At 39.3% G+C, this 25,769-nt stretch overlaps 1 protein-coding gene across 1 annotated transcript in view; it reads right to left on the bottom strand.

The window, feature by feature from the left end:
• The window catches only part of ARHGEF28 (Rho guanine nucleotide exchange factor 28), a 105,818-nt gene that overhangs the window by 67,419 nt on the left and 12,630 nt on the right, over positions 1–25,769 (bottom strand). Inside the window, 5 exon segments of the mRNA XM_062513955.1 lie at positions 14,727–14,787; positions 16,297–16,343; positions 20,211–20,283; positions 23,484–23,664; positions 24,857–25,040. Of these exon segments, the coding sequence (XP_062369939.1) occupies positions 14,727–14,787; positions 16,297–16,343; positions 20,211–20,283; positions 23,484–23,664; positions 24,857–25,040 (546 nt within the window).

Raw genomic sequence — 25,769 nt, 5'->3', positions numbered from 1 at the left:
TCCCAGTGTAGTAGGACAGACTCATCAGACACAGCACCCCTGATGGTTTTTAAAGCTCCCAAAAAGGCTGAGAGAGTCACTGTCTCTGAGCAGGTAGGACTGTGGAGAGTAAGGACTGTACCTTGTGACAATTTCACATAAAAGAAAATAAAATAATAAATACCTTTGGAGTCTTGCAGCAAGGAAAAAACCCTAGATCCCCTCCCCAGACCACTCACTAAGACAGAATCATGTTCACATTCTCTGCATAGCCTCATTACCCTTTTAAAATGCCAAGCCCAGCAGCTCCAGCAGGAGGGGAGAGTCTGCAATGAATGTCTCAAAGGAAGTCTGCACTTGGCTCCGGGCAGACTCAAGTTGTTCAGTGACTGCATACCCATTCTGAAAGGCTCCTGAGCAGTGATGAAGACTGACTTTGGGCCTTAAAATGTGAAGACACTGATGTGCAAGGGGGGCAGTGGTGTGTGATAACTTTGACTCTCCATTCCAAAGAGTGGGACATTCTGCACAGCTCCCCAGCCTCCCAAGAGGAGCAACCCTAGGTCAGGATACCAACAGCCTGATGTTTCAGAGGGGAAGGGTGGCAGTTGAAATTTCATGGTCCAGAACAGCTGGAGCAGGTTACATGATTTCGTGATTTGTGGAGTGGCTGGAAGAACCCTGTTTCCTGCCAGGCACTTCAAGTCTCTTTCACTGAGACCTGAATCCCACTAGGAAAGAAATGCAGCCATGAGCTAGGTGCCCCACACCTGCATGCCAGGATCAACTGGTCATGTTCAATCACTTGCAGAAAGAAACACAGATCATGACCTTCGATCACGAGCTTGCTCTCCCCTTGCAAAGGCACTCCTCCCACTACATCAACACACAGAATTACAATTCCCCAAGCACAAAAGAACCCTTGAACTTTACCACTGAAATATGCACAGGTACCCAAAATCACCTTCTTGCTCCAACAACCCTGTGTATTGGAGGGCTGACCAATAGGCTGACCCCAGGTCAGCTGTGTGTACAAGCCACACGTGTCGGTATACTACTAGCAGGGATGGAAAACAAGGCACAAAACTGTAACATACAAACACCATGTCTGTATCCAGTGCTTTACAACTGGTGGAGCATTTTTAAAAAGTCTGTCTAAAAAAAAGCGAATGACATACAGGTACACAGCTCCAACATTTACAGATGAGTCCTCTTTTGAGATGGAGTAAACACATACTGTGCAACTTGCAACTCATTTAGTCTCTGCAAATTGCATGTGCATCCACACAGACTGCAAAAACTCCTGTGTAGTTGGGAAATACTGGATTTCCTCATGAAAAGAAGGAAACAGTTGAGGAAGTGTCTTGCACATTAAAACATCTGTTCTGTTCACATTTCTTACTCTAAACTAGGTCAAAGTCTCAGTCTGTGTAAAAATTATTTTCTTGGCTTGCTGAATTTAATGACACTAATGCATCTTACTTCTCTGATTTCATTTTTTCTCCTTCTGAAACACAATAAATTCCCAATTCTATGAAAGAAAGCAGAAATCATATCTTTTTTGCCATTCCTTGTCTTCATTCTTTTGCTTTTATATGTAGTAAAAACTTTTCTTTCCTCATTAAAGCTTCTGATCATAATTCTTCCTTACATAAACTCACCAGTCAGTGTCTTTGAGCCTCCTTAAAACCACCCTTTCTCATACTGACAGCATTTATAATCCCTACCTCCCAAAGATTTTTCCACAAACAAGGATAATGTCTAACTGTGCAAAGACATTTTCTTTTGCAGAAAAAGATTTTTCTCTTCATTCTGGTATGATTTTTTTCACAATTGAAAAAAAAATATAAACCTGTTAGCTGTTGAGGCATAGTTGAATTGCCAAAATCTCCCTAAATGAAAACAACAGCAACCAGCAGAACTTTTGCAGCTGCTGCCTTGCCATGCAGCTCCAGGGTGTCAGAGTTGTTCAGTGAGGGCTACACATACATCAAGAAGGAAAAAAAAAATCCTCAAGAGAGTAAAGAAATAAAAACAATTGCAAAGAACAGTACATAATCTGGAGAAAAAATACTTTCTTTTTACTTAAAGAATTCAAACTCCATTATCTAAAAAACAGTGAGGTGGACTTTTGATAGAAAGAAAATCTTCCTCACACAAGCTGTTTATAGAGCCACCTTCACAGAAGCAGAAAATGAAAAGGAGGAAGAGCTGTAAAGCAAGAATCATTTAAGAGAAGATAGCTTTTTCTACCTGGTTTGGATGCCCTTCTTCGAATCCTCATTTTAGGTAAGGAAGGCCAAGAGTAATTAAAAGGTGAATCAGAGTCTGAGTCCATTTTTGTGCTAAATCAACAGAGAGCAGATTCCCAAAGATGCTCTTTGTTGTTCACAATAGCAAGCCTAAGAGTAATGTGGAATAAACGAATGGACAAAGAAGGATCGAATTGCCCACTAAACACAGGGGAGGGAGAAGCTGTAAATGTTTGCTCTCTTCAGGCGTCCAGGCATGTAGACAGATCAGGCTGCAAATATTAAAGCAGAAGCAAGAAGGTTAAAGTATGAGAGCTTCGAGCTGAGCTGCTGCATCGTGGTCCAGAGCTATTTGAAAGGTCACTGTGTGCCAATGAATCATTAACTCACCTTTCCATTTTGATGCAAATGAAAACAATAGGAGCCGGGTAAGGAATGAGAAAATACTTCTCAACAGCAAATAAACTATAGCAAAGCTTAGTTTCCATTTTAAAAGTGGGGGTTAGATGATCTCAATTTAAGGTCAGGCAAAATGCTGGAACTAAAGAAGCCAAAGATGAACACCAAGCTATGAGCACTAATCAATCTGCTGAGCTCTGTATCACTCCAGAGAAATACCCCTCCTCTCAGGTTTTACAATTTTGGCAGACCCTGGGATGTTGCAGCTGGAAAAGCAGTGATAACCCAGTCAAAATCTGTCACTCCCATCTTTCTAGCTCAAATGAGCTTAAAGCTTAAGTGTCATGAAGAAAGATTACAGTGTCATTAGAGGCACATTTTTTCCAATAATATTTAGTCTGCACAGTAATTTCTCCTTAACACAGTCACCAAGTTAGACAGTGAATCATCAGGATTTTGTAGACCTGGCACCTTTACAGCTCTGGTCTAACCTCACTGCAATGCACAATACAGCTAGTGACTAATTTACAACAAATCTTCCATTCTTATACAGTCTCCCTGAACAACTCACAGGCAATTAGTATTCAGTAGGAACTCATTATCCCTTCCCCCAATATGTTTACGCTACACAAACTAAATTTTTTTCAAACAGACTTATATGTGGCTACACAAGAGCTAATACAAAAATAGTATGTCTACTGTTTCTTAACCAACTCTAGCAAACATTTCTTTTAGTTACCCCATAATGTATGTGGTTTTGTATTCCACATAAAGGAGGAGAGGGAATGTGGATCAGCTTCAATGTCAGGTTTTGGAAGATAATGACATTTGAGCTTGTTAACATTCCTTAGTTCACTTCAATTATTTTTCAGGCTGCTAGGGTCTGCAGTGCTACTTCTGTATTATGTTTCAAGTGATTCTTTGATCCACATTTCAGTCAGAGATAACAATGTATTTGTTGAAGAAAATAACGCAATTCAAATGCAAATTTAATTCAAAACCCATTAGAAAAATATCCATCATATTTTCAGGGATAAAATAATTATACAAGCCCTTCATAAAATGCACAAATTACATAAAACACAGTTGAAACACATCATTGTTCTGCCCTTCCCTTAACTGAAGTTCTGCCAGCTTTGTTAGGCCTGAAAAGAATAATTCACCCCAGACGCGGGAAGCCTTAGACTTTCACTTTAAATATTAGACACTCAGAGAGACTTTGTTTGATTTATATGTATAATTAACAGCCCCAGGGAATTACAACAGACAATGGAAAATACAGGGAGGATATAAATCCATGCTTTAATCATCCACTTCAAAATATCTCCACTCCCTGGAATGTCAGGTTCAAGTTGCACTGATAAATCCCCTGGGCATACAGGAATGCAGGCACTGACGTACTCCTTCCCACCTGCACACAACCCAGGGCACTTGCCTGCCTCCCACCATGGCCATGGTTTGAGAAAAGGACAGAGCATTTCAAGGAAAGCCTTCCCAACTGCTCCAGCAGAGAAGATTTCCCCTCTACATAGCAATTCTCCCAACACAACTGTGCTGGCTGGCTCATTGGATATATTTAATGCCAACCAGAATAAAAGTTTTCATTTCACATATGCACAAATGGCAGTGTTCCATGGACAAAGAGCAGTTTAAATATAGAGAGCTCTTTTAAAATTTCTCACCCTTAATTTCATTGATTATTCTTTTGTTCTATATTATGAGAAATGGTAAATTTTGCTTACTTCTATGATATCTCTACTTGTGCATCTTTTCTGCAAATCTGGCTTTTTTCACTTACAGATTCAGCTAAAATAACTCACTCTCATTGGTCTTCCTGGACTTCCATTTAGTCCAGGTAGGGGTAACTAGAGCTGAACAAAACATTCACCATGAGGAAATGCAGCCAATGTATTTAATGGCATTAAAATATTTTACATGCCAAGACATTTACTTTCCTGAATGACCTCTGTACACTGCAGAAATGTTTGCCCTGACTGCTCAGTTATTGCCTGTCCTCCCTGCCTTAAACAAGCCACATTCATTTAACATTCTAACACAAATAAGCAATTAAGATTAAATAATTTTTCAACAGCAGCCCTATTACATAATTCTCAGAGAATCCAGCAACTAAATTTCTGCAGTGATAAAACCCTGATCATGCATCCCTGCTGTTTATCATCTCTTTTTTTGTCTTTGGCTTTTCACTGGCATACTGCAACCTTGCCTGAATAGTATCTCGCATGGGAATTTGTCAATCGCAGTCTGAAAGTGCAGATAAATTATCAACCTTAACCCCTGATTTTGGAGGGTTAATTGAATATCACTCACACTACTTGCTCTTTTTGGGCCTTGTGAAAGGCTTCTTCTTTTTTTTTATTTGTAAAACTCCTTTATGCAATCATGAAAGATGTGGTGCTGTTCTTTGCCACAAAGAAAGGCTTTGCACTACAGTCTCTGACTAAAAATATTTTGTTTCTTGTACTTTTTAGGATGATTCAACACACTTTTTACCCGCCACTCTTACTTTCCAAAGTAGTGGCATTTCCAGGCAGCTACCTCAGAGATCTGGCTGCTTACGAGATAAATAGTGCTTTTAGCTGGAAAATATTAACCTTACTTTCCACTGAAAAAAATATTTTTCATTATATATACCAAGGTACAGATGTGAAGATAAAGAACAGCTGTGGGGGTTTATCCATATTATCTAAGGTTAACATTTTTGATAAATAATGTAATTAAATTCTTTCAACCAATGCTTACCAAAATGCATTCATAAATCTAAATGTTTTTCAGAGATAGTACAGTGTATTGTCTATTGTCTGACCATTCCTGTGGCTCAAGGCAAGACGGAAGGAAGCAAAGGAATGTCACCACATCCACAGACTCCATGCAAGAGCACCGTTGCCTCCCCGCACACGCAGTGAACAGCATTGTGGTACCAAGTGGGTGGGCTGCCTCTCCCCAAACACTGCTAAGCCACAGATGGCAGTTCTCTGTCTCAGGCAGAGCAGAAGTGGACAACTCTGAGCCACCGTCCCCTCCTCTGATGGAGAAGGGACATATACGGGATTGAAAATGTGGTTAATAATTCCACAAACAGAGCTGGAATGGGTCACTTTTGGACACAGGTAGGATGAGAGCTGCCAGAACAGAAGCTCTACCAAAAACATCCTGTTCACTTAGCTCCAGGAAGAGTCTCCCCTGATATCAGCAATGAAATTGATTCCCCCCAGCTTGATACCGCCCTAGGCCCAACAGAGCCTGCAATCCTTTCCCAAAGTACATCAAAGCATCTGACAAGATAAAATGGTGTAGAAAGGGTTAGGTGATCTTTCCCACTGGTCTCTGTGATCCACAGGCACACGTGGCTTCCCTACCTTCTTCATTTCATTGTTCATACTAATTAGAGTATATCTTCCCACAGAGAGGATCCTAGTCAAACTATCTGCTTTACCCTGCATTAGACTTAACAAGACTCAGGAAATATGAATTAAAGGCAACTAAAAGGAAAACATTACCAACAAGATGCCAAGCACCAAGTACTCTCCAACTGTAACACTGTATTTGCCCACAACAATGATGCAATGCAGACTGTGGCTGTCAACATCTTCATAGGTCATGAAGGATGACTTGTCACAGACATTAATTTTATCATTTCTCTTTTTTTACTAAAGACTGGGATCTTTCTTACGGAAGTTTGTACAGGAATCCTTGGAAAATCTTTGCCACACTGATATTCTCTCCCTCTCCCTTTCCCAAATCTTTTATGAACTGATCACTGAAGAACAAAGAACCAAGTCCAGATCCTTGATTTCTTAGCTGATAATCTCTTCCACCTGTTTTCACAATCCTCCTTATTGCTATGTTTCTGATGGGAGATTCTGGCAACTGGTTTAAGGAACTGGCCCATTATTTTCTTATTTTGCAAACAGAGGTCTCCCACAAGTAACACAGCAGCTTGGGATTTAAACTGTTCCGCAGTGGATTTCAAATGGTCCAGGCAGGCAGTCACTGTCCATCATCACTACCCAATGTTATGGCACTATTTGGTAAATTCCATCTCCCTTTCCAGCACACTGTGGCAGCCTACCCACACTACATCACCCAGAGGGGATCAGAGCTGGGAAGGGCAGGGAGGGTACAGGGCAGGGGAAGGAATAACACAGTTTCTTGCACTGCATGCCTTTTTTGCAAACAGAATCACAGAACCCCAGGATAGGTCAGGTTGGGAGGGACCACAATGGTCACCCAGTCCAATCTCCCGGCTCAGGCAGAGTCAGCCCAGAGCACATGGCACAGGATTGTGCACAGATGGTCCTTGAGTATCCCCAGTGAAGGCAATCTGTTCCGGTGCACAATCATCCACACAGTAAAGTTCTTCCTCAAGTTCAGGTGGAAATTCCTCTGCATCAGTTTCTGCCCCACTGCCTCTTGTCCAGTTGCCTGGCACCACTGATAAGAGCATGGTCCATCCTCTCGACAGCCACCCTTTCATAATTTATACATATTAATGAGGTACATGCCTATTTTCCATGCTTCAACCCTGATGAAGCCACAGGTTTCAACAGGCTGAAGGATCATAACCATTCAGCTTCATAGAGCCTCTTCCTCCACTACAAGTTTAAAGCAGCAGAATTTGCACTCCCAGGATAGTGCAGTCCTAGGTGAATTGGGTATCAAAACTAGCCATGTTGTGACATGAGATTAAATGGCCCTGACACCCAGCCCACAAACTTCTCACTCACATGTCCCCTTCATGGTCTGTTCTTCACCCTTTCATTCAAACAGCTGATGACTGATGACAAAACTTGTCCATAATAGGGACCTTGTTTACCATAACGATTAGATCTTCTGTAGATGTTGTGTAAACAGATAATAGAAATAATAATGAAAAATATAAGATAACTATATAGTACTAGAAATTTGGTCCATTTTTTCATGTACTTTTTTGTGCCAGTTTTGGACACTAGCCTGAAAAGGAACACGGAACAGCTGCTGCCTTCACAGACACTCTGCTGAGCACAGCAGAGCACCCTATCCATCTCCAAAAACACTGTTCTAAGACACAACAAGTTTACTGAAACACTCTGCAATTATGGCAGGCTACAGGAAAAGCAGAAGAAATTTGTGTGCATTGCTTTCTGGATTGCTTTAAGCTGGACTGCCTGTTCAAGAATTTTTATGCTTGACTGCATTTATTTCCAAATGGATCTATCTTTTTATCATTCCCAGACAAGGTACATGGAATCACTGTGTTGCAGCAAACCATCCAGACTGAGAGAAGACCATGCTATCTAAATTGCCAACATGCTACTTAAATGCTTACCATTCCCCAGCAGATACATTTCTAATTCTAATGTGAATTACTAAATTACATGCTGAGGCTATTTTTTTAACTTTCTCTTTGAAAGCAGGGTGACAACTACACTTAGAACACCTACAGCAAGAATAACACTGTTATAAATTATAAAAATATGATGCTTGTGGTATTCATTGAATGATGCATTCTCCTACAAACAAGTCTTAACCATAGGTACCTCTTTTGAAGAGCAACTGCTTGTAAGTGGTGGCACTTCAGGCTTATTTCTTTGATAAACTGAAAAACAATGTACCTTCACAAATTTAAAAGAAACAGCTTTGCACAAACTGTACAAGCACTCCAAGATCCTTTGAAAACACCCACCAGACTGGGACACAGAAGGGCTCAATATTTTTACAAAACTTATGTAAGAACATGACCTGTGCCTAATACTGACTCAACACAGCTCCAAAGTGCCCATGGGTACACACTCTGTATCATCTTGGGTTTTGTCTAAAACTCTTCATGTTGTCCAGTTCACTCACATGCTGTTAGGATTTCACAGCATTCCTCCAAATCAGACCTTTCTGATGTCTGGCTCATGACTGATGGTAGGTATTTACTTTTTTATCCTTTTTAAAAACATCAAGATCACTCTAGGGTAACGAGCAAGCTAGGTTTAGGATAAGAAGCTCATTAATACTACTTTCACATGGCAGGAGTCAGTATGCCCTGACTCTTGAAACAACCAGTAAGCAAAGCATATATAATTTGCCTAAATTATGTTCTTGTCCAGGATCCTTTCAGATCAAAAGACTAGCTGGGAAGTACAGAACAAATGTGGGTGGAAAGTTCATGGCTTTTTTGTCCAGTATCCTGATGAAAAGCACCCTGATGAAAATAAGATTGTTTGGAAAAGCATGAGGACTAAGGGATTGGTCTTCCTTCTTTCAGCTCCATGGAGGCCAGTGACAGCAGGAACAAGGAGCGTGCATATTGGCTCATGTGAAAGTAAGCCAATGTCTGACCTGAACCTCAGTTCTACTGAAATTGTGCCAATTACTTGGTTATTGAGTCTACACTCACACTGCCAGTCACACTGGCAGACTGTGATGCCACAAAGTTCACCAAAGACCCACCTCACTAAAAATCTGATTTTCTGTGTTTCAGAGAAGACTTTAAGGGAAGTCTGTCTCTTAAGGAGGAAGAAAGCTGAGAAAATGTTTTCTTGTGTGCACTCTCAAGACTACAGTTGTTTTCTTCACAGTGTATTTCTGGGTTATATTTCATGTTTAAAGAGTAGCTTGACATTAGATAAATCCCAGATTGCCCATTTATGTTAGCATGAAATGAAACTGGGCAGAAGGCAGACTGGAAAAAAATGTTATTTAAACATAAAATTTTAAAAGGCGCCTTTATGAAGGGTTATTTTGTTGTTAAATTGTTAAATTTGTTTGGGATTTTAGACAGACGAAAAGAACAAGTTCTGGGACACCAGAAAACATATATTTGTAGCTTGTTGATTTTTGTTTCTTTCTTTCTTCCTTTTGAGGTTAACTTGAATTATAATGTCTCAGAAAATGAAGAGTGGAGGAAACTCCACTTGTGGAAGCAACAAGAAAAAGCTTATTACAATGTCTAATGCTGCTTCTTCCAGATTTCTTCCTAGCTTTTTAATTAAACTCAGTTCAGGCTCACATCCCCGGAAAATTTGACTTCCTGCATCTTCTGCAGCTCCTAAGTATTCTGCAGTCTTCAATATTGCATTGTTTATAGACACTCCAAACAAATGTGAGTACTTTTATCTACTGAAATAAGTTACTGTGATGTTTAAATGCTGTTTAAAGGTTGCTGCTGGCTGTAGTGTGACAGACCAACCCCAAGGTATGCCTCTAGTGCAAGGAACTATGCAAAGATTTTGCAAAGTGGAAGATGTCAAAGCTGCAGCCCAAAATCCCATAATGCAATTGCCACCATCATTAACTACAGTGGTAACTGTGTAGTCTTCTTCATTCTTTATTCGTCTCTGCAACTTTCAAATCATCTACCTTTTGACTAAAAATTAGGGGTTTTAAATCTCCTGTTACCACAAACAACTTATTTGGTGCAGTCAGAGTATTGGCATCCCTCAGCTATAGTGCCCCTTACCACCTTTCTCTCTACAGTCTTCTTTCTTTCAGGAAAAAATGAGTTGCAGAGAAAAGATAAGCAATATGCCCAAAGTCTTGTTAGAAATCTGTTAGGGAGGGAAACTGAAGCAGAAGTCTGTAGGCCCTGGACTAGAAATGCTATGCTGGATCACTCTTCCCCTCTCAAACCATACATAAAGCAAAGATAGATTGGAAAGCTGACAGAAAAAAATATAAAAATAACTGCAAACAGAAAAGACCTGCACAGCCTGAATCTGAGGAGTCCTGTAAGTAACTCAAATAGGCAACATTTAACACATAACTTCCACTCTGACCTATCAGTAACCATAAAATTATTTCCTGTACTTCTAGTGTCAAAAGACATTCTTGACTCCAAACGCTTCCAAATGCAAACATACTACCCTAAAAAAAGCCAGAGGCAAACAAACACAAAAAAGGAGCAAAAGATATGACCATAGCAAGTACAAAAAAAAAAAAAATAATTTTACAGACATAACAAAAACTGCACAAAGATAGAACTCCAGACAGCAGGACCATGCTTTTTGTTATCTTGAAAGAAAAAAAATTCTACCACTTTTAAGTCTTACCCACCACTTGATTAAGTCTTTCTTAATCAAATAAAAGAACAAAACAGCAACTCTGAAACCAGATTTTTCTGCAGATTTCAGTACAGGCCCACTGGTTTACAGAAAAGAAGATCCTTATGGCAATTATGTTCTGTTCCTTAAACTGATCTGTGGTTAAATGAGATTTCTGTGGAATCATGAAAATCAAAGGGCAGACTCCAGTAAAAATATTTTGTAGCTTCCTGGTCACAGAGTGAACTGCCAAAAATTTTGCATCAGTAATGTAAAACAATATGGCTTCCAAGAGTTTTTCATCACTGGTAGAGCAAAAAGAATAGAAGAGACAGGCACCACTAGGTTGCTGGCAATATAAGGAGGAGATAATGAAAACTACTTTGAAAAATTATTATCATCATCCTTTCCTGAAGTCTGGGGGGTGGGGGGAAAGCTGTATATCCTTGGAAGAAAAACTGGGTGTTTGGGTTACTTTTCTTAATGGAAAAGAGAAACTTTTGCAGCTTTATAAATGGCCCTGTGAACAATATCTTTCCCAATCAGCTATGCAAAACAGGAAGAAATCATAAATGTTTAAAAACCCATGCCCCACTCACACTGCTACATGTCCAACAGTAACAGCATACAGCTGTTACCTCCTGGATTTTCTTCCCAAAATATACTGATTGTAGTGGCACTGATGGTGTTGCTGATTCTGAGGATAAGAATGCCTGGCAATAAAACACAGGCATAATATTGAAAGAAAAAAAAAATGTTGCTTTGCATTTATTTCTTCTATTTGTTCTTCCCAACCAGTATTTGTTTTCTCTCAATATTTCCAGCACATTTACCTTCAATGAAAATATATTTAAAAGAGCATGGGGGGCGCGGGTGTTTGGTTGGTTGGCTTTGGGTTTAGTTTAACAGCTTTTTCTCATGTAAACATAAATCAGATCTCTAACAATTCCCAAAGGAGACAGAAAGAGGAAAAAGAACACTAGTAGGTGTGACTAGCAGTGGAGTGTCTCCCTACAGCCTCCTGTTAAGCATGGTCTTGCATCCTGTTGTACCTTAATCCTAGTCTTTCCATTCTAAAATAGTGCAAACCCAAAACTCATCCTCTTCTTGGCTTCTTTCTGGCCCATCACATTCCCTGGACCGATATCCCTGGAGCTTTCCAGAGATCCTGGAGGCTGAGAAACATTTTGCACAAAAAAAATTGAACTACAATTCTCAAAACCAAACTACAAGACTCACTACTAGACCTGGTGCCTAAGGCAGCCAAGTCCCAACCCAAAGATGAAGAAAACAGGGAGGAAAGACAGTTGGTGCCCTTTTAGCATCCTACCAAATGCTGAAACCACTTTGCAAAGGCACTTCCCAAACTTTGTGGAGAAAGACCCATCATTATAATTGAAAAGGACATCTGAGGAAAAACACAGAGAACAGGAACAGGAGAGCCTTTCCAGTAGCCACGGCTACTTCAGAGGTCCCTTCCAATCAAAACCATTCCATGACAACACCAATTTTTGGTAGAGATTTCTAAAGTAAGAGCCACATAGAAAAAGAAGTGAGAAGCAGTAGTGGGGGACTTTGTACCCCCATTCAAAGAGCACACACATTCTCCCTCTTACAAGTCCTCTTTGATTTACACATCCGGCTACTAGTGAGATTCCCGAGTTTGCTTGTTTCTATTCATTCTTTTTCATTTAATCCCCCTTAGCTGTTTCCCTCTCCCCCACTGACAACTATTTGAATTTCTCTTCTTATCCCCCACTGTGTGCTTCTCCTGCCAAAACCACTGCCATTTAACAACACTGCCAAGCAAATATTTTTTTTTAGAATAGTTTAAAACAATTCAGGGTAAGAAAAATATGATATTTAACAATATGGTTAAATGAGTCAGGTTAGAACATATGCTGATTTTAACATTCAAATAAACCAATAAACAAAGCTTTGGTCAACTTACAAATTTCTGGCTGTCACCAAACTCTATTTTCATACTTCTTCATTCCTCCCCACTTCCACTTTTTATTGCACACCCAACAGTCCTCTCATTCCCTTGCCTGCAATTCAGCCCCATCAGATCTCATACATGGTGCTCACTGGAAGCCTTTCAGGCCCTGCTGAGTTCAACGGCAAAATCCTATTGGATTTCTATGAGTTGAGTGCTCCAGCAAACATGAGTGTACAACCTAAAGATGGGCAAAGACAACCCACAGTGTGGCCAGCAGCAAGTCCATGTTCCAGTCCTTACACAGGGCAACCAAACTCTCTGTCACAGGCACTTCTAAAGAAAGTAGAACTGATTTCACAGCAGCTTTTCCACAAAGAACTCAACTTCTTAAATGTGCTCTAAAGTAATTAAGATATAGGGGGTGACAGAGTTGGTTTTTCTCACATAGGCATCACAACAAGGAATTTTTCTTAGTTTAATATAAGATGATCCTGTGATCAGGAAACACTTCACATCCACACATGTATGAACACACATATATGTATATCTACCCATTACAATTTTACTTTATATGCAAATAAGATGCCTAAGAAAAATCACCTAAGCAAGCACTTAAAACTTGTCCAAACTGTATGTAAATTCACCACTCTTTTCACCCTCCTAGCTCCTCTAGAAATCTGCACTACTAACACTCCTAACAGTAGGAACCATGGCCAAAGTCATTTGTTCCTCCAAGAGGACTCAGGATCTGATGTAGCTGCCCAATCAAGCATCAGAGAATGAGCAGGTCTGAAGCCAGAGGACCTGCCTTCTATTTCAGCTGTCTCAAGCAATGCTGTGTAAATGAGCCTTAGAAGGAAAAAGCATTTCAGGAGTAAGAAAAGTAAATACCAGCTATCATTTCAGCGTGGAGAACTTCTACTATGGCAGCTTCTAAATTATTTTATGTTCTGTCCAGATGGTATAACTGGAACACAGATCAGAGCAAATGTGGCTTTCATACTAATAAATCATAATCATTCCCCAGTGACTCCACACACTCCTACAGTGAGATACAGTCCAATACTTTGGTCTTGCTTGACAAAACAGATTTGAACACATGGGCGCTAATATCCCACATATCTTGTATTTTTGAGCGAGGCAAAGAGTATTACAGTGTCCGATTCCCAAAAATACTTAAGTTCGAATGACTGTGAATACTAGGGTTTTTGCTACTAGCCCCAATTCCTTTATGGAGCTCTTGCATTCCTTGTATGGGACAGTGAAACAGACACCATTAAGTAGTTGAAATACAGGTATTTGGCATAATAGTAACTAAAACAATAGATAACTAGATGCTGATTTAGTGGGAGGTAATAAAATAATCTTATCTTAGAACTGTTTCTGAGTTTATTTCAGCTCATTTCCTTCTAATATATATCCCCTCTATGCACACACATCTCTCCCGTTTATTTCTGCACAGTCCAAGTGAATCTTCACTTTGCAGCACCAAAGTCTGCATACAGAATGTCTCCATTGGGGCTGCTCTTTTGAGCACAGCACTGGACCAGAGGCCAGTGATGTCAGTCAGACTGGCAGTCTCTACCTGAGTCAGCAGCACTTGCAGAGCTTAGCTACTCATCACATTTTCCAACTTGCTGTGCTTACCACAAGCCCATGTTTTCATATTGCTCTTGTAGCTTTCCACAAATCTTGAAAATACCTCTCCAGTGGAGTTTCAGTCTCTAAATATGCTGTGTAGCACAATTGGCTATATTCTCCTACCAGGCTCACAATTCACTGGGACATTTAAACATTTCTACAGATTTCATTCCACCTTCAGTCACATACATGGCTTCAGTCACATGTGTTGGCTCTTTCAGGGGATATTTTCAAGGCAGTTGTTCCTACAACAGCTAAAACATTACTGAAAAGTTCTGGTATCACAACACTGTTGGATATACCACTTATGTCTGCTAGAGACAAAAGAGGTTCCCTCTCTGACATAGATACAGCTGGCTGATCTTTCAGCAAATTATTCTGCAATGTCAATTACCTTTAACTCTTTTAAAGAAACTGCCTTCTGTGTAACTGACATGACACCATCTATCAGTAGCTTTTGGGAAATCAAAGTTTTTAATTCTTTCTTACCTATGCCCAACAAGACACAATCTTCATTTTCTTTAGAAGGAACCCCAAAGTCTCGGAAAGGCTAGAAAAAGAAAAATTGAGCTGCATCTCTGAAGACAAATAGTTGTGTTTATGCTTAGTTGCAAACTATGCTGTAGGTTTTCAGAATTCAGTTCAAGCACTGTCAAGCAATTTTGCCATTCCCATAAATGTAACTGATATGGCATGCTACTTCTATATGCAAATGAACCCTAAGGACTCAAATCCTAACCGTAACTAAAGAAGAGACCAAACCATATCTTACTTCCCATGCTAACTTCAGTTTTCAGACTATTTTCCTCTTACAAAGTTTAATTGTGCTCTGACTAGCCAATATAAAGTGCTCTGGACAAAACAGCAATATTTTCCAAGATTAGAAATATTTCTAATGCCTGAGCTATTCACACCTGCAGAAATGTCACAGTTCAGTTCAGTCATTATAGATTCATCATAGCCTTTCTGCTAGATCAAAACAACAGACAGTCAATACAGCAACAGAATCTTTTCCCCCAGCAAGACTCATGAGCTGCAACACTCTGTTTCAACACACACTTTCAACATAAACTCAAAAATGTGTGCATACTGAAGATTTAATTCTGAGATGTCAGATTACAGTACCAACATGTGATTTCCAAACAATCTTCTGCACAGCTGGTAATAAAAATTTTAAAAATACAAGCAACCAAAATAAAAGCTTTAAGAGGTCACCACATTTATAAAAATTACCTAATGTGCCACCTCAGCAATGTTCCACTACATTCAAATCTTATTAAAAGAATCCAAAACAAACAGTAGTCACTTGGTATTGATATCACCTTTACCAGATTTACCTGGTTTGACCAGCTATTGTTTCTCTCAATCTAAATTACTATTTTAGCTGCATACGCACTGAGGTATTAATCAAGCTCCTGTTTTAAAAGGTGCTTAAGGAATACCAAAACAAAGATTTTTCCAATTTTGTCACCAAATACATATAAATAAAAAGCAGAATGTAAGACTAGAGATCAAATACAACTGAGAGAAATGCAGTTGTAATGGTATTTGTCACATACTTTGGTCTCTCCAAAAAGCTGTTTAGATACCTCCAAGTAGATGACAATGGGAACTTTCAGTGTTTTTTGCATTAGGCATTATTCCCATTAGTGCAGTCTAATGGAGGTCTCTCTCAGAGACTAACTCCTCAGATGTAATGAACCATGCTGTCTCAAGGATGAAACTTATGCTAGATGTTAAGTGTGGTGCTAACCCCAAATTGGCAGCTGTAAGCTCCCTAAAAGCAGTAAGCTTCACCAGAAATACAAGAAGTTTCTGGTCCAAAAGCAGAGCTTGCTTCTGCAACCTGGATTTCCAGCCCACAACTACATAATAGGCTCTTTCAAATTATAATCATCTACACACATAACTACTCCTGCAGCATAGAAATAGCAAGAAATGTTGCCTGGCAGGCTAGAATTTATTTCTTAGCTCTGGTAGGTGCTAAGATAGGCATGCAGAGATTGCTGCTTCTCAGCCTAAATAAAGCTTAGCTATTGGTAAAAGGAGAAATCTGTACCTCTGTATTATCCTGGGACAGCTCTTCAGATGCCAAGCTCACAGGACCTGCAAGAGCAAAGATTGCTGCCTTCAATAACAAGGAAATTCAGTTTTGGTCTGCTTTGGTTTCTGCTGCTGGTCTGTCTCCTTTTTCAAGTAGGAAAGGGGACGCAAGAAGGCAGGCAGGCAAGCAAGCCAGAACAATGGACATGAGCAGCCCATGCATCTCCCTGCAGCAGCGATCCCGTGGGCAGCATGCAAGCTGGATGCACAACAAGTGCTATGTTATTGTCACAGTTATGTTCACACTGATTAACCCTCACATGCTCAGAAAATCAACAGTTCCAGGACTGTGCCTCACACCAATGCCACAGAGCTTTTCTTTTGCATTGATGTCATGCATTTTCTGACATTTGACCTTGCATTTTTAACCCAAAAAGTAAAAAAAAAAAAAAGTAAAAAAAAATCTTCCCTTCTGTTGCTCTTTTTTGTTTGTTTGTTTGGGGTTTTATTTTATCTTTCTTCCAAGGGATGTGAAGAAGGACAGAGCAATACCAAAAAACCAGAAAAAAATACACCTCCCACACTTTTCAAGTTTTGCCCAAATGGAGCCTGAAGGACTACTGTGAAACAGCAAAGAGTAATTTGGATACAGAAGTGTAAATAAACACAAGCATCATTCATGCTTCCAGGAATGTTATTATTTAGCAAATACATTTTTAAATAAAATTAAACTGAAATTATATAGACAGAGTCATTATGGTAAATATGCTTCATCTTATATTGAATCTTTCAACTCTAGATTCATATCTATTCCCAGATACCCTCTTCATTTCTCCAGCTCCAGCAAACAGTTAAACTAAGTATGCTCCAACAGTCAGCACTGGGTACCTTGAGACATATGGATTTTGGGGACCTTCACTGGCACTGAACAAAGTATACACTCAAGTTTTTAGAAAACGGGTTGTATCAATACATCTTGGGAAAACCAATTCAAAGACAGCTGCCCATTACGTAAATCACACAACCCTCAGCAAAAAAGAAACCCACCTGACCTGCAGGTCTCTTGGACATGAGGTTCTGGAATGCAGTTATGGGCCCACTGCAACCTGTTGTCACTGACCTCAGCACTGGACACTGGCAGGACTTAGGACTGGGTCCATGTTGATCAGTACCATGATAATTCATTTTGAATTAATCCACTTCTTTAATTAACCTCCTGCAACACTCACATACATATCTACCCTTGCATTCTAATACAGCGCAATCAGAGCACAAAATCCCTGGTGCTGTGAAACTAAACATTCCAGACATCACCTTTCAGCTAGTAGGAATACACTATTTCTTCTGTAACTGGAAGTGCAGACACCTACTTTAAAGATTCCATGAGGAAACTTTTTTACAGTACTGACATACACACGGCATTATTATTTTTCAGTTCCACAATTCTCAGAAATAAAACCCCATCTTCTCTAGATGATATGCACTGTAGCAACAACTGGCTTATCTTCCCTGTAACAGTATTCAGTCAACCCATGAGCATGGAATTTAAAAGTCAGAAAAGAAAAAAAGAAAATCACAAAGTATAAAATTAGCCAAAATACCACCTTTTCACTTCTTACTCTGCATCCTGTCAGGATAATGTATCACTCATATACTTGAATTTAAGTTGCTACAGGAGATCAAACTAGCAGCATCACCTAACACTGACCCACTGCTTTCATATGATGGCATTTAACAAGTGGCAACACACGACTGTATCAACCACCTCTCCTTAACAGCTCAGGGCTTCTGATAGCACTGGGTTTTAAAGGTCTGTTGATCTTGACTTTAGAAGTGAGTTGCTACTACTTCTTGGAGTGGCAGCAGTTTTAAAATCTGAGGGGGATACTTTCATGATATGAGTGTGCCAAACTAAAGTCCTGAACTTAGCAAACAGTTTATAAAGGAGTTCAGTGCATGGAACTCAGAATGTAGTACAAAGCACAATCATTTCATATAATTTTTGCTTCCAGCAGCAACAATTTCAACTCAATCACTAACAAAGTTCTTTTGATCTCCTGAATGCTGGCAAATAGAAATTTTAAGACAAGCCACTAGCCACCAGTAACCACCATTCAGTGATTTGTCTTTTTTTTTGACTTGGTTAATAAACTGTCTTCCTTACAGGAATATGATAACCAACTGAATATTGAAACATAAGAAGATAAAAAAGCTTTGTTGCCTAACACTGTACCAACAGTAGTTACAGACTTCTCATGTCTACAAGTAGGTATCACAGAGCATAAAACATGCAAGTATATTTACTACAACCTGTTTCTGTTAGTCCTGATTACTTACAAAATGTGACATGCTCTTCCAGGTATTGAAATGAAATTATTTTTTTTTAAGAAACAGATGAAAAGTAACTCTGATGCATGAAGACACAAAGGCATATAGCTTCCATGGAAAACACAAATAGCTAGGTGTGCCTATGCCAAATATCTCTGCTGTTTATCAAAATCCAAAATGAGAATAGATGTCCTGAACTGTCCCTCACTCTCTCTGGGCTAAGAATACCCATTGATGCTTGCATTCTTGCTTGTGCAAGTAAGACCAAGTTAAAACTGTTTTTTGTGAAAAATATCAAAGTAATCATCACCAGCAAGTCACACTGGCCAAGTGACTGCCACATATAGTGCTGCCAATGAAGGCTATTCACTTTCTATCCCCAAGGAGCAGCATAAAGGTCATCCTGATCAGAGTACAGCACTCAGGTGAACACCCAGAGTAAATGCATTTTCACACTGTGTCACCAAAGTCATTCACAAACTCCATGTAATAAATTCTCATTTGCACTTACAATAACAGATATATAGCTTGTAACTGCTAACAACTGCTTATTATTTCTCTGCAAATTTAGCTTCTAATAGAATAACACCCGTTGCCTGAAGACCAACAGAAAAGCTGGGTATAAAACTGTTTTATCAGCATTAGCAATGGCAGCATACACATTTAAAGACATGTCTGTGTCCCTATTTTACCCACTCACTTGAAGTTACTAGCTGATGCCCCCTGAACTAGTCCCCATCCTTTCCCTGCTTCTGGTCCTGGTCCTGTCAAGAGTTCATGCAGGTGCTCACATTTCTGCTGCCCTCAAGTAAGGTTGTCTCCAGCAGACTCTTAAGATCATGACCAAGCCTCTCACAGAGCTCTCAGTTTTCAGCTTGTTGCTTTATCCAAACATAGCATGGCAGCCTCAGAAGCAAATGGACAAGTGATATAAACTTTTAATTCATTCCTAAGAATCACATAGAAGTCCCCAAGCCTCATACTTCTGATGCTGGAGAATGATCCTTTTTTGTGATTTTCTCTTCAGCTCTAAGACATACTTGTTCGGAGGTACACAGGGAGGTATTTTGGTAATGAAAGAGCTTTCTCACCCAAAGCACAGTCCCACAACCCTTGCAGATGTAAACTGCTCACCAAAATAGTGAATGTTTAATGGAAAAAAATGAGGAGTTTGCCACATTAAGAAGTCTAGGCTGGATCCCAAAACTACCCATACAAATCATTATCCTACCGTTATTAACTCATTAGGCTTTACTGGAATTTGCAGGAGAGTTTATTCAGTTGAACACTGCCCTCTCTTGGAACCACCTGACATTTTTCTAGCTCTTAAAATGGAATCGGTTAAGGCATTTCCAGGCACTATAAACGTTGTAATATTTTGTGAACGGTTTCAGTCTGATATTGGAAAACTGACACTCCGTAAGGAGCATCATGACTTACAAAACTCTTGTAATGTATGACTTACCTATTCCACTGTTCTCTACCGACAGGTCTCTAAAACCATATGAAACATGGTCTTTCTGAATGAGCAAATAGTGTACAAATCTGTGCCAACTTTCTAGAGCTTTGAAAGACTGCACATTATGGAATAAAAAACTGTACCTTCTACAGAATGTGTTGTACTGCAGGGCATTTTTGGACCTTCCACTGTCTCAACTTCATTTGAATTAATACTCTATTAAAAAAAAAAATCAAAATTATAGTAACTGTACATAAAACCCATCACATTTATCTGAAAACTCAAGAACAATATTGAAAACTAGCAAACACTTATATTATAAGCATTACTAAAATGACTGAGAGATTCCAGAAGAAATATTTTATTGGCTACCTTCCAGAGGAAACTGACAGCAATCACTCAAGAGGGAAACCAACAAAATATTTTTAACTACAGAGAGAAATCACCTCCTGCTTACAACACACAAAAGATCTAAAGGGACAGATTTACCTTTTGCACTTCACTGCTTACAACCTTCACTATGAGAAAGGGAGCACAGCAGTTTTGCACAACAGCTCTATTCAGAAGACAAATTTATGTTGAAAGCATCCTTGTAAGGCAAGCAATTTTGATGAATAGGTAATACAAAGAGAAAAAAACTAGGACTAAACACTAACTACATGATAAACATAGTCTGGAAGCCAGGAGACACTCCCCATGTTTGTGGTCCCTGGCCAGGCTGCTCCCTCACTCAGATACATACCAACTATATCACTCCTGCTCAAAAGGAAGAGGGGGCTGGGATACAGTCTCCTATTTTAGAAGTTACTTTCAGAAATGAAAAACAAAGTAGGAGGAAGAAAGAATGGATTATTTTGTGTCCTTTCAGCTACAACTCTGCTCACTTCTTGTCTTTCCCTCTAGTAGATTGCCTGTGTATTTGCCAACTACCAAGAGCTGCAAATGGAGAAAAGACGTGGTAACCTGAACAAGAAAGAAAAAGCCAGGGATAACTCTGGACTGAATACTGCAGCCAAACTAATTTGAAAGCCATGAAGGCCCACCTCAGTGGTGCAAGTTGCATTTTTCTCTGCTTATCTCTTGCTGTTTCCCACTCCAACACCCTCAGGCAGAAAAAGTCAAAAGAAAGTTGAGAAACTATTAAATCTGTCCATCACCAGGCAAAAAAAAAAAAAAATACTTATGTGATCATAAACAATCTTAGTCATTTTGGCTGATTATTCTGGCTTGCCCTTTCTGGTTTCTTTCATTACTCTGACACATTAAAAATGTGTCCATCAGTCCCCAGATCTCTCTTCCTCTCAACAGAGGACCTCTGCCCTGCACTGGCTGTCCTGCCTCCAGCAGCTGAGACAGCCTCGTGGATCATCTTCTTGTGCTGTCTAGGTCTCCACTGGAGGTGCAGAATGAACCAACCACATCATCCCACTGACAAGCATCACTACCACAGAGCAATCTCTGCCCCAAGAAGGTTACAGAGAATTTAATCAATACCACATTCTTTCTCAGTAATTTCAGGTATCTCCCCCTCCTCTGTTGCCTAGCATGGCCACAAAACCTGTGAGTTTCCACTTTATGAAATGCTTATTGGAGGCATGGCTCCCACACAAGTGACTTTAGCTTACTGACAGCTTATTTTACCTTTCTATTACTTTCTTAGGCTTCTAAGGAACAGAACAGGAACTGAAAGAACCAACACAGCAAAGAATAAAGAATATACTTCAGAAAGATTATGCTTTTCTTGCATTAATAGATGTGCTGCTGTCTGAGGCAATCATTTCATGCAAATCCACAAATCCAACACTACATGCCACCATAACTGAGACAAAGCTCCCTTTCTTCAGTTCATGACTTTCTGACTCAAACATAACGTAGCAATGTGGTCATTTATACAGTTTAAAGACACCAAATGTTCAGCCTTACTGTGCTGTAGATGAAATGAATACTCCAGGACAGCAGTGAATTCTATCTCTATTTTAAAAAGACTATGTACTGTGAAACCTCTAATACTTACCAAAGATTCCTAATTGTCTCCCAATGCTCTGGATGCAACTGAAGAGCTCAAAATTCTTATTGGCAACATTTACCTTTCCTTTTGGACATAATACATAGTCTAATAACAACAGCTTGTGTATAAGAAATTAACTAAATAAATCATGTGCTTTTCCCAATTATTCTGGTCTATTTCTGCTTGATTGAAAGTGCTGCAACACTGATCCTGATCAGGAGGGGAATAAGGTCCCCACAACAGAACCTAGACTGCTGCAAAGAGAGGAATGGCAAAAGGGGAACCAAAAACCCAGGACAGTAGGTTTTTTCCTGAAAACACCAAATGTAGAATTTTGCAGCCTTTCATAGTCTTTGTATTTCAGAATACCTAACATACCACACTTTCTTTTTCTATTTCAAAGACTGAATGGAAAACAAGGACTTCGTGAGTGCAAAAGCCAACCATATAAATAACAATGCATTCTTGATTATAGTCTTGGATTTCCTTTTGAGTTCATTATTGTCTCAATGGAAAAGCCACACACAGATTGCAGGGATTCTGCAAGTTACAGATAGTAACTTTCTTGTATTGAAACAAAGCAAAATCTCAACAATATAGTTACATGAGATAATACATAAGGACTATACAGTATGCCACACCTTAAGTTTCTGTATTAAACAAAACATATAAATAATTTTCTGAGTTAAAAATGCAGCATTCAATAAAGGTAATGCAAGGAAAATCAGTGCACAAATGATAAAACCTGAAGCTAAGAATGGAAAAGAAAAGCTGAATTACCAGAAAAATGTCTACTTTTAGTGTATTTTTATCTCACCAGTTTTATGTATGTTGTGCAGTCTCAGTCTAAACACACGGGTAAGCATCTGCATTGCTATTAAAGAACTCATACATTCAAGCATTGTTTTTATTTTATTGAATCAAGAGATGTCCTGAAGGATATAACAACAGTGCTTCAGACATTTTACATTAAAATAAGAAAAACTAAACTAAACTCTGTAAAAAAAGTCTGTTCTTCTTCTATAAATAATAGGCCAGGGTAGGCTCTTGAAAAAGGCTCCCAGGCTTCACACTACCAGAAGAATGAAACTAAATTAAATATTTCAAAGTACAAATATGAATACAATTACGATGTAATTGAAGACACAGAGATTTTAGGGAAATATACTCTCTTTAGAGTCCAAAATGATTAAAAAACAACTTGGGAGGCAAAAGAAGCTTTGACAAAATTCTCAACACCTCTTATGCTCCACTTTCAGACACACAATGTGTTACATTTACACAAAGTAGAAACCACAACACTAATCATGAAATTATGCTGGTGATCAGTAACACAGCAACTTAAATTTAAAGGCAAATCCAACCTGAGAAGTCTACTGCTGGAAACTATGAAAAAAATCTGTGGTACCTGGTAAAGTAGAGGTCTGTCCCAGAAGTATTTTCTGAAGAGCTTAATGTCTGACTCCAGCAAGTGCTGCGCAGTGTGGCTGAATGTCAGCGTCAGAGCTCCAGATGAATGAACAAACTGTATGCAGGCACCCTCGCCGATCTCCGCTCTTGAAATGTCAAGCGACTGACTGCCCTGGAAGCTGAAATGACACACTCTTTTAGCCAAAGCAGATGGTCTCTGCACAGGTAGAATGAAAGCACGGTCACAGCGACCTGCAGAGTTCCTGCTCGCCGTCAGCACAACCTGTCAAGACCCCAATGCACCCACTGCAAAAACCAGGGGCAGAAACCCACTGAAAACACAGCTGGGCAAACAAAAATGTACCAATGATTCTTTTCAGCCTTAAGAACACAGAGCTACTTCTAGCTATCAACTGGGAAAAACAACATTAGCTCCAGACAGTTACTCACTACTAAAAGAGCCCAGAACGAGCAAGCTGTGACAATACCTATTTCTCCTTATTGCTGTAAATGAGCAATAGTACCTTTTCCGGTCAATGTTGCCATATATAGCAGTAGGACACAACTGGCAGCTAGCAGATTTGTTATTCTACAAGAGTGAAAAACAGAGCATATCTCAAGGGAACACAGTATTGTTTGGACATAACAAACAAATGAGACAGTCATAACATAATGTACTTTACCCATGTTGTATTTTTTTTTTTAAGCTAATACGGGTAAGTCTCACATAAACTACAGACTGCATGGAACTGAAAGATCTACATACCAAAATAAAAATGTAGCCCAATTCTTAAAGCCAAAACTAAGAAGGGGTGTCTGGTGCTTACCATTTGGTATACCAAGACACATACATACACCCTGTGCAGCTTCTCAGGACTGTCCAGACAGAAGTCCAGACAGCTGAAAGGTGCCAGAAAACACTTGCTCTTTAAGTCATTTGTCAGTGTTGCAGCTCTCCAGCAAAACAGAGTTGCAACTGCAGCACTGTCTTCATTATTGGTTCTCCCTTATTTATTTGTTCAAAGTTGAGCTTTAGAGGGGTCACAAAGTCTGCTGAGGTCTTGTGGAAGCCAGCTCTTGGTCTTTACTTGTTTTTAGTGTGTCAGCTGATATAGTGTTGGGAGTAGTACCTGATAGTGCAGCTGGTCCTCTATCGTTTAACTGACTATTAATTGATTTCAGATGTAATGAAGGACACAAATAATCAACTTCCTCCAATTGTAAATGCAAATTTACCATTCAAAATTATAATACTGGCAAATAGCAGCAGAAACCAGCACAAAATAGGCAATTCTTTCCAGATAAATAACTTCCCACATCCCGTAAATGACAAGACATTTTCCTAGAAAAAGACCAAACCATTATACTCACTTTGTAAAGACCTCAACAAGTTTGGAATGCCCATTTTGTAAAGCCAAATCTAACGGTGTTGCTCCATCCTCATTAGGTAATGCTAATGCTGATGACCCTCCAGGCTGGGCTGCCAAGAACAGGGAAAGTTTAACCAAGCCCAACTTCATCACAAGGTGGAGAAGAGTTTCTTTTTGGTCAGGCTCTTAAAAAAACACAAGCAAGCAGATTAAAATCATCAGTAGCAAACTTCAGCATTTTACTTGGTAGTAAGCATCAAAAGACACTTATTATCATCTGCAGACATAACACAGCTCAGGTTCACACCTACAAAATTCTTTTGGCAGCAGACTTTAGGTCTTTCACTGTAAACAGCAGTTACATACTTAATTGCATATACAGAGCTAAAGGATATCTAATTTCTTCCATCAAAGAAAATGGAATTAGATAATCATATTTTTTCTCTCATTCTCTGTATGTAATATAGCATTCAGAACTAGTAAATGCCCCAGGGAAAAAGATAGTTAAAAAGCAACTTTCCTGAAATTTGCCTTTCCTCAGCAGCACAGCCAAGTATCTAAACTAAAAAATCAAAAAAAGAGAAAAAAAAAAAGGGGATATGATTTCTCAAGGCGGGTTGCTTGTCAGGACAGTAAGAGATCCATATAAACTATAATCTTATAAGCTATGAAATACACATATGTAGAATATGCCATATAATTCCTGCTTCTCTGTTCTCAAAAGGTGACCTCATGTGCCAACCCTTCCTCTCCTCTCCCCTTTCTAGCACATAATCATCAAGTTCAATGGAACGAAGTTTAAAATAAAAGAATACACATGACTTAGTCACTAGATGCTGAATCATCATTCACACCACTCCCTGGCCTGTCTTCAGGGAAGAATTTATCTCCCTTAATATATATATTCTCAAACA

The sequence above is a fragment of the Cinclus cinclus genome, chromosome Z (assembly GCF_963662255.1).
Source record: "Cinclus cinclus chromosome Z, bCinCin1.1, whole genome shotgun sequence".
NCBI classification, from domain to species: domain Eukaryota; kingdom Metazoa; phylum Chordata; class Aves; order Passeriformes; family Cinclidae; genus Cinclus; species Cinclus cinclus.
Note: the sequence above shows the minus strand (reverse complement) of the source record. Positions and strands in the feature narration are given on the sequence as shown.